General features: G+C 28.1%; 1 protein-coding gene across 10 annotated transcripts in view; it reads right to left on the reverse strand.

Moving 5' to 3' along the window:
• Nucleotides 1–3136: 3136 nt before the first annotated feature.
• Nucleotides 3137–10024, reverse strand: part of Spri (Src homology 2 domain-containing protein sprint) — a 323123-nt gene continuing 316235 nt past the window's right edge. For all 10 annotated transcript variants that reach the window (XM_083092813.1, XM_083092806.1, XM_083092807.1 and 7 more), the window contains 4 exons: nucleotides 8421–8552; nucleotides 7825–8067; nucleotides 6348–6540; nucleotides 3137–5801 (listed from right to left, as the gene is read on the reverse strand). In XM_083092813.1, coding sequence (XP_082948939.1) covers nucleotides 5698–5801; nucleotides 6348–6540; nucleotides 7825–8067; nucleotides 8421–8552 — 672 coding nt within the window. In that variant the 3' untranslated portion in view covers nucleotides 3137–5697. The remainder of the gene's footprint in view (nucleotides 5802–6347; nucleotides 6541–7824; nucleotides 8068–8420; nucleotides 8553–10024) is intronic.

The following is a 10024-nucleotide window of genomic DNA, read 5'->3' on the forward strand; positions in this document are numbered from 1 at the left end:
ATTAAAAAAATCGTTATTCGTGAATGTACGAATACATACGAATAATAGAAAAGTGTTTATTGAGCATAGACTTATATATATACATTATGATGATAATAATAATTACTAATAACAAAGTGTATATGATAATTAATGATACAGACTTCTGTAATGGATAAAAAGTTACGTGTTATTTTACAAACTTCTTCGATTTGTATTGGTTTGACTAGTATATTAAAAGCATATATAGACGTTAATTGTCATGTTAATTATCATAAAAAAATTAGAGCATATCTACGCCATAATCACGGTATATAAGGTATGTAGTGTATTAAAAATGTGTTAAATAAATAAATTAAATACAAAAAAATGTACATTTATAAGTTGCTAATTATTACTATATATATATAACGAGTGCTCTAATTATATAAAAAACGGTTAAAAAAATGCAAGGCTGATCTGTACGAACTCTCTGTAGCAAAATATTTTTAACATTATTTTTGTAAATAAAAGAATCGTCAATACTTTTCGTAAAGAATGACCGCAAAAACAGGCCTAAAACCGTTTTGTGGACATCGAAGTTTGAGTCGATTTTGGCGGTAAATAATTGTACATCATGGAACATCAATCCTCTGAAAATTTCAGATTGAGCATACCTTTTATTACTGAGATATGAAGGGTTAAATTGGTCACTATACATCAATGAAGGGTATGCCATTTTATCCGTTCAACACAAAATACCTCGAGGTTATTTCTTATATCAAAAAATGTTTCAGATAAGATTTGTTTATCAAATTATTCCTTAAAGGTCCATTTGAGGTCACGAGTAATTAGACCGCAGAGGCAGGTATCCGACATCAGTTGAAAAACATTTTATTGAATTTCGCAAGTTGACCTCTAAATGACTTTCACAATTTTGACTTGATAGTCAATTTGAGGTGACGATGAATTAGTCTCCTACCACATGAACAACTTCCATCAGAAACATTTTTTGGTATTAGAAATAACCTTAAAGTATCTTGTGTTGAACGTGTAAAAAGGCGTACCCTTCATTCGTGAATAATACCAACTTCAACCCTTCATATCTCAGCAATAAAAGGTATGCTCAATTCGAAATTTTTAGGGGATGAATGTTTGATGATATACAATCATTTACCACCAAAATCGTATCAAAACTCGAGGTCCACGAAACGGGCAATTTTTGCGGTCATTCTTTAAAAAATCCTCGATATTTCTTACAAATATAAAAACTATCACTATTTATTTATATTTTCTAATTTTGTATAGCCAATTATTATTATTGTTATTATCATTATTATTATTATTATTATTATAAATATTATTACGATTCTTTATTTCGTAATTTTGTTGAGACACATCTGGTATAAGCTACATATTTATACACACAGCCTTGTAGATCCAAATCAGCCTAGCAAATTTTTTTTGCAGAAAAAAGCAAGGAATCACATGTCAAAAATATTAATAAAAATATGTATACAACTTGTAGTAATAAATACATGACATTTCCTTAATAATACAGATTGCTTATTTTGTTAGATTTCACGACTCTTTGTCTTGTAGAAAGTACTTAAAATAGAAACCCTAAAAGCTACTTTTCTTCGTTCTTTCTTTCCTTGCATCTCCGTGCACATGCGAAGAAATTTTTCTATTGATTTTTTTGTCACTCAATATTATTTAGAAAACGTATAGCACGTTTCATGTGTTTTTCAAATATATGTGTGTGTGTGTGTGTGTGTGTGTGTGTGGTGTGGTGTGTGTGTGTGGTGTGTGTGTGTGTGTGTATACAGGGTGTCACAGACCACTTGTATCAGCTGAATATCTCAAAAAGCGCGGCAAACAAAAATATTTCAGGCAAAAGTTGTAAGGTTTCAAGTAATGCATTACATGGCGATATCAGTATGACCTTGAAGAGTGTTGTCAAGGTCATGTGAAGGTCACCTCCAACTTTTTAAATGGGACACCCTATATGCTTTTACATATTCTTGTAGCTCATCTCGAGAGCTTTCCAAAACACTATAATTAAGTTAGTTTTCATTAAGTACTTTCCGAGTTATGAGACTTGAAATCATTTCTTAATTTTACATAAACCATAAAATATCTAGTAAAATATTCATTTTTCGATTATCTTACTTTAATACTTTTATGTATAAAATAATGAGAGGAATCAATTGATGTAAAGAAAAAACATAGCTGTTTTTAAGAAAAAATATGGAATCGTTAATTGCAAATTACATATTTTTTTTTTAAATAACTATGTGCATATAACACTTCACGTGGCTTTGACAACACTCTTCAAGGTCATACTGATATCGCCATGTAATGCGTTACTTGAATCCTTACAACTTTTGTCTGAAATATTTTTGTCTGCCGCGCTCACTTTTTGAGATATTCGGTTGATACGGGTGGTCTGCGACACCCTGTATATATAAAATATAACATTTGTAGAAGTTGGGTCTCAAATCCAGAGATCATCAGCATATTATCAATATATATCAAAAGATTGTATATATCATAATATTATATATATATATTTTTTCATTACATTTTCTTTTTAATTTAGAAAAGCAACTTTTTTAAAAAAGTTTTAAATTTCTCAGTTTTCTTCTATATAATTAGAAAAAAAATAAACGAATTATATCGAATTAAGAATAAATAAAAATATCAAATGAATAAAAAAAATTTTGGTTTTTTTATATTAATTTTATACTGATAAAGAAATGAAAATTTCGTCGATCAAAGTTCTTCATTGCAGTTACATAAAATAGAACATAAAATTACATAAAATAGTAGTATACATTACTAAGTGTATTGAAGACTTTTTATCATTTTGTAAATATAGTAAATGTAAATGAAATAGTTTAGTTCAGTTTAATGTAGCAATTAGTTTAGTAAATGTAATAATAAATAATAAATAATAATGCGTAATTCAAGCTACCCGTGTGCTACATTTCTAAAAAAAATAGACGTTATAATAATTAGACTGAATTTATAATTTATATTAATTTGTGAAACAAATTTTTTATATATTCTATCAATTTGTATAATCGGATGTGCATAATAAAATATGAATAAATATATATAATTCCTTATTTTTGATAGTATAATATGTTTACAATAAAAAGTATAATATGTTTACAATAAAAAACCTGGAATCATAAAAATTTTGGAAACTAATCATAAAATTATTTAAAAAATTCTTTTATAAATTTAAAACAAATAAAAAACCCAAATAGAAAAATTTTTAAAGTTATATGATAGTTTCTTATAAGAAAAATAAAACTTTTATAATTTGATGTACACACAAAATCTTATATAATTTAATTATTAATTGTTGAAAATTAATCATAATAGTTTAATTTAATTAAACAAATATTAATTAATTATCAGTGAATAGTGAGTAACAATAATCTTATCATAATTAATAGAGATAAAAAATTTATTTTAATTATTAATTAATAAGATAAATATATTATTGAACTTTTATTTAATTGATTTGTTAAATTATGTGTATGTATTATTTTTTCTCTGATCTCTCGATATGAGTTCCACTTCATTCATTTGAAAGGGCTTCGCTTTGAAAAAGCAATATTCTTCTTTTTTTTATTGTAAATGTTCACGAGACACTGAATACTACTGTGAATAAATATAATACGACTTTTTGCGATACACTGTATATATATCGTGCGCATGACCACGATCGTATACACGTTCTAAAATTATCACTTTTTTTTCACACATCCATTTATGAGGATTTTCATTTTTTTTCTCTTGTTAGAATTACATTTGATACAATATAATTCTATTCAATTGCGTCAAATCAATCGATAAATATATACTTAATTGTAGAGAATAATTTTTTTTTATATAATGCGGTGATCTTATTTCGAATATTATATTAACCCTCAGTGTGGAAGATGACATAAATTACAATTTTAGCAAAAATATTAAATAAAAAGAACATTAAAATTGTATAAAATTGTAATATTAGAAAACATATTACAGAAATATAAATTTAATTGAAAATGTTTAATATTCATTGTATCATTTTTTTCGAGATTTATATAAGTTCATTAAAAAAAAGCTATCACGATTAGAAACTTAGGAAACTTATTAATTTAAAAAGAAATTTGTATTGTTATTTAAAAATGTATTGTTATTTATTTTTATATATAAATGTTATATCTACAAAAAAAATAATTAGACACACACACACACACACACACACACACACACACACACACACACATACACACATATATGTATGTATGTATGCAGAATGTTTCATTTTAATCGCCCTAGGCAAATATCTTGAAAAATATAAAAAATATGGAAAAATATTTCAGACAAAGTTGTTTGATTTGAAGGAGGACATAAGATGATGTCATTAGTTTGACTTTGAATGAACATTCCAAGGTTATGGAATTTAACTTTGTTTTTTTAAATGAAAGCCTCTAATTTTCATTGCATATTCTTGTAGTTTATTGATAGCTTGTCAAAACTGTAATAAAGTATCTTTCCGTTAACTAATTCCGAATTATAAAGCTTGAAGTGATTTTTTAATAAACTTTTTTACATAAACTATAAAATATCTCGTAAAATTTATTTCTCGATGATCTACTTCAATACTTTTATACATAAAATAATGAGAGGAATAAATTGATGTAAAAAATTATTTTTAAGAAAAAATATGTAATTTACTATAAGCAGTTACATTTTTTATTATTTTCTGCATAAAAATATTGAAGTAAGATCATCAAAAAATAAATATTTTACGAAATATTTGATAGTTCATGTAAAATTAAGAAATTATTTTAAGCTTCATAACTCGGAAAGTATTTAACAAAAAAATACTTTATTATAGTGTTTGGGGAAGCTCTCAAGAGAGCTATAGGAATATGTAATAAAAAGGGAGTTTTATTTAAAAAAATAAAATTAAACTCTATATAACCTTGGCACCTTCACTCAAGATCAAATCAATGATACCATGTTATGTTCCCCTTTGTATCAAACAACTTTTGTCTGAAACGTTTTTCCGTATCTTTCATATTTTTCGAGATATTTGTCTGGGGCGATTAAAATGAAACACCCTACACGCACACTTACATACACGCGCGCGCGCACGCGCACACATACACACACACCTGTATACACCATTTATCATACTATTATTGTATATGTGTGTAAAGCTTTATTTTTTTATATTTTATTAACTTTAATGTTCTGTAGCTTCAAAAACGAAAATTTTATTTGCAGAGGGTTAAAATATAATAAATTCTTGATTAAAAACATTGCATATTGTTTGAGATCTCTATTCATACTAATTAGGAAATTTATATCAATTTTTCTTTGTTTCCGATAATCTAATCAATACTTTAATTTCCTTTACTGTTAAGTAATCAAAATACTTATTGTTAGATGTGAGTAACAACGATTCTCTTATTTATATTTATCGTTAGTTTCTTATAAGAAATTGTTCATGAAAATGGCAGTGCTGAAAGAATTTTCATCTTAAAATCCTTTTAAAAAAATCCTCGAGTGCTTCAATTGAAATTATATTGAAATTCAATATTTAATAAGATATTTTAGTGGAAAAGAAAATGTACCTTTCCATGATATATCTTGGAAAAGACGATATCGACTTATGTGAGTGATATCTAGAGAGACTAATTTTATATTAATTAAAATATTTCGCAATTTTTAAGAACTGGTCTTGGGCCATGCTATTTTTGCATCGATCCGTTTATAGGCGAAAAGGCAGTGAGAGAGTTCCTGCGGACACTCATGATCTCCAAGCAATGTCTCTGAAACATTATATTTATTATTATTTTTATATTTATTTTTATTATTTATATTTATTTTTATTATTGAATATATATATATATATATATATATATATATATATATATATATATATACAGGGTGAGTTTTATTTCGTGTGTCAATCTTTTTATCATGCGGGAAATTATCGACTGCATAATAAATTGATCGGTACATAAATGTCAATTATTTGGATCGATCGTATCAAAGGCTCCAATATAATGTGTAAAATTAAAGCAAATTAAAAGCTGAACTTATGTAATATGTATTTATTATTATTATTATTATTAAAGCTACGTATTTATTATTATTATTATTATTATTATTATTATTGTACACATTATATTCGAATCTTCGATACGGTCGATCAAAAAAATTGACATTTATGTACCGATCAATTTATTATGCAGTCGATAATCTCCCGCATGATAAAAAGATTGACACACGAAATAAAACTCACCCTGTATATATTTCTCTCTCTTATATTAAATTACATTTTATATTTTTGTATAATATAAACGCGATTATACCTTCCCCTTGCACCAACTTAAAAAGCCCATAATCTTGCGGATTGGTGCATCTGATTTTATGCGCAAGAATGCGACAAATTTCCTTGGTATTCATGTTAGGTCGTACCGGAAGCGTTCTAGTGTTTAAGGAACCGTGCAGCTCATCCGGTACCAAAATTCGCAGTACAGATGAACAATCAGGTGTTCCACATCCCTAAAGAAAAATAGATATCCAATTAAAATTTAATATATTTAAATTTTCTCAAGACAATTCAATGCTTTAAATATACAATATATATATACATATACCGGGTGATTCATACTAATCTTAACAGGCAAATATATTAAAAAATATGGGAGATACAAAAAAATGTTTTAGACAAAAGTTGTATGGTTTCCAGGGGGACATAAGATGGTGACAATTATTTAACCTTGGATAGTCGTTTGAAGGTCACGCGAAAGTTACCTTTAATTTCTCAAATGGAACCCCTTATTTTTCATTACACATTCTTGTAGCTTATCTCGAGAGCTTTCCAAAACACTATAATTAAATGTTTTTTCGTTAAGTACTTTTCGAATTATGAAACTTGAAATAATTTTTTAATTTTACACAAACATAAATCGTAAAATATCTAGTAAAATATCTAGTAAAATATTCATTTTCCGATTATTCCAATACTTTTATGCACAAAATAATGTGAAGAATCAATTGGTGTAAAAAAAACACTTAGTTATTTGTAAGAAAAAATATGTCATTGTTAATTGCATATTTGTAACATAATGGCGGCGCGCGGCGAAGCGGTGATTGGGGGACGGAGGAGCGATGAATGTGTAGGCGCGCGTCGAAGCATAAGTATTTTACGTGGTGGATTTCAAAATGGTATATGACTTTTTAGTTCGGTTTAACGAGATCTACTTATGGTTTTTTTTTAGCGGATACGGACATACAGGGTGGCTGAAAACTTTTCGCACATCCGAAGTGTGAAGATAGATTGGCTTAAATTAAGAAGGAAGGTCCTCTACTGTTTTGCGATATTCGCAATAATTAACGAAAAAATAATTAAAGAAGATCAGCCAATCTGTATGAGTAGAAACGCGCGGCGAGAAAGGCCATCCCACTGTAACTTGATACTAGGCGCGCGGCAAAGCGGGGTTTATTTACAACGTAACACCAAAGCGCCGCGCGCCGCCATCATGTTTTGGAAAACGCCCCACCCATCGCTTCCTCGCGTGCCTAGTATCAAGTTACAGTGGGACGGCCTTTCTCGCCGCGCGCTTTCACTCACGCGAATTGGCTGATCTTTTTTAATTAATATCTCGAAATTTTACGTGGTTTTTGCAAAATAATAAGACTTTTTAGTTCAGTTTAACAAGATCTACTTATGGTTTTACTTTGTTGCGAGATACCAAAGACACCCTATATATACTATATATATATATATATATATATTAACAATTTGAGAATTACGAGACATAATTAACGATATTTGTTGCTTACATTCAGTGTAGACATGGTGCCCTGACTAGACATGAAAGTCTTTAAAACATGCACCGCGCTCGATAGCGTTGTCAAATAATAGCCGCCCTCGCCATTTAACAAAGAAGCATGCAATAGACCCCACATATATTCGGCCTCGATTTCCGCGTCCACTACTTTGCCGCGTACCAAAACCCAGATTACCAATGGCAAAAGATCATCGGCACCCAGCGTAATGTGTCGACCAGAGTTAGCTTGCTTCACCTATAATAATAAAAATAAAATCACAATTAAATAAAAATAATATTTATAATTAAATTTTTAATTTTAATTAATTATATGATTTTTATACTTATATTTACTATTTTATACTTATACTTATAATTAAAAATAATATAACTTTTAATTATAATTTTATAGTTATTACAAATAATTTCAGTAATATAAATAATGAAAAAATTATAAAAAGGAAATAAGAAGTATATGTATTGATTTTGAGAAAATATTGAAAATAAAAAATATTAACAAAAAGTTTTAATAACAAAAATTGATAAAATGTAGAATTTCATGTTTATAATTTTGCTAATACACTTAAGAAAAATTGCGAAAATACTTACAGAGTTGAAGATGGCCGAAATGGCTGTCAATAAATGCTCCAGTTTTTCAAGAGGTGAGTCAGCTCTTTGCAATCGCTCAATGCACTTGAGAATGCGTTCCAGATTTTCCTCTGAAGGGGGAATGATCTTCGACTGCACACACAAAGGCAAATTATATAAATAAATATGGTATAGATTGAGATAATAAATATAATAGTAAATAATGAAATAATAATAAATATCAAATATAAATATAAATTTGTAAATTTTCTCATTTTTAATGTAATAAATATTTAATTAATTTCATATATAAAGTTATACCTACATATATACAGGGTGTCCCAAACCACCCGTACACCCCTTTTAAAATGAAAATAAATGGCTTTTATCATAAATCGTGAACAATTTTTAAGTAAATCGGGTACGCTTTATCAAATGGTGATATTTTCAACTTTTGATTCCGACCGGAAATATGCCATCCGGATCGGAAGTTGAATTTTTTAGGGGAACATGGTACTTTTTATTACAGATTCGAATTGTACGTGAAAAAAATAAGAAACTTTTGTATCAAACGTTTTTCCTAAAAGTGCCTCTGTCAATCTTAAAATTGACAATTACAGTCTCACTGTAACATAATGGCGGCGCGCGGCGAAGCGGTGATTGGGGAGGGGAAGAGCCTTCACCGCGCGCTTACACACTCATCACTTCTCCCCTCCCCAATCATCGCTTCGCCGCGCACCGCTATTATGTTACAGTGAGACCGCCTTCACCGCCACGCACTTCTAGCCACGTGCATTGGCCGATCTTCTTTAATTAATTTTTCATTAATTATTGCAAATATCGCAAAATAGTATAAGACCTTCCTTTTTAATTTGAGCCAATCTACCTTCACACTTAGGGACTGCGAAAAATTTCCTGACACCCTGTATGTAGGTATAACTTTATATATGAAATTAATTAAATATTTATTACATTAAAAGTGAAAAAATTAATAAATTTATATTTATATTTCATATTTATTATTATTTTATTTTATATATATATATATATATATATATATACAGGGTAGGCCATTTTAATCTTCGGACGTAAATATCTCGTATAGTAAGCAAGATGGAAAAAAATGTTTAAAACAAAAGTTTTTTGACTATGAGGGGGACATAAGATGGTGTTATTGATTTGACCTTGTGTAATCATTTGAAGGTCACGTAAAGGTTACCTTCAATTTTTTAAATGGAACCTGCTATTTTTCATTGCATATTCTTGTAGCTTATCTCGAGTGCTTTCCAAAACACTATAATTAAGTACCTTTTCGTTAAGTACTTTTTGAGTTATGAGGCTTGAAATAATTTCTTAATTTTACATAAACCGTAAAATATCTTGTAAAATATTCATTTTTCGATTATCTTACCTTAATACTTTTACGTACAAAATAATGAGAGGAATCAATTGGTGTAAAGAAAACACATAGTTGTTTCGAAGAAAAAATATGTAATTTGCAATTAAAATTCCATATTTTTTTTTAAAAACAACTATGTGTTTTCTTTACACCAATTGATTCCTCTCATTATTTTGTACATAAAAGTATTAAGGTAAGATAATCGAAAAATGAATATTTTACAAGA

The sequence above is a fragment of the Camponotus vicinus genome, unplaced genomic scaffold (genome assembly GCF_025532165.1).
Source record: "Camponotus vicinus isolate PSW18456_S1 unplaced genomic scaffold, iyCamVici1.0 SCAF_3, whole genome shotgun sequence".
Classification (NCBI taxonomy): Eukaryota; Metazoa; Arthropoda; class Insecta; order Hymenoptera; family Formicidae; genus Camponotus; species Camponotus vicinus.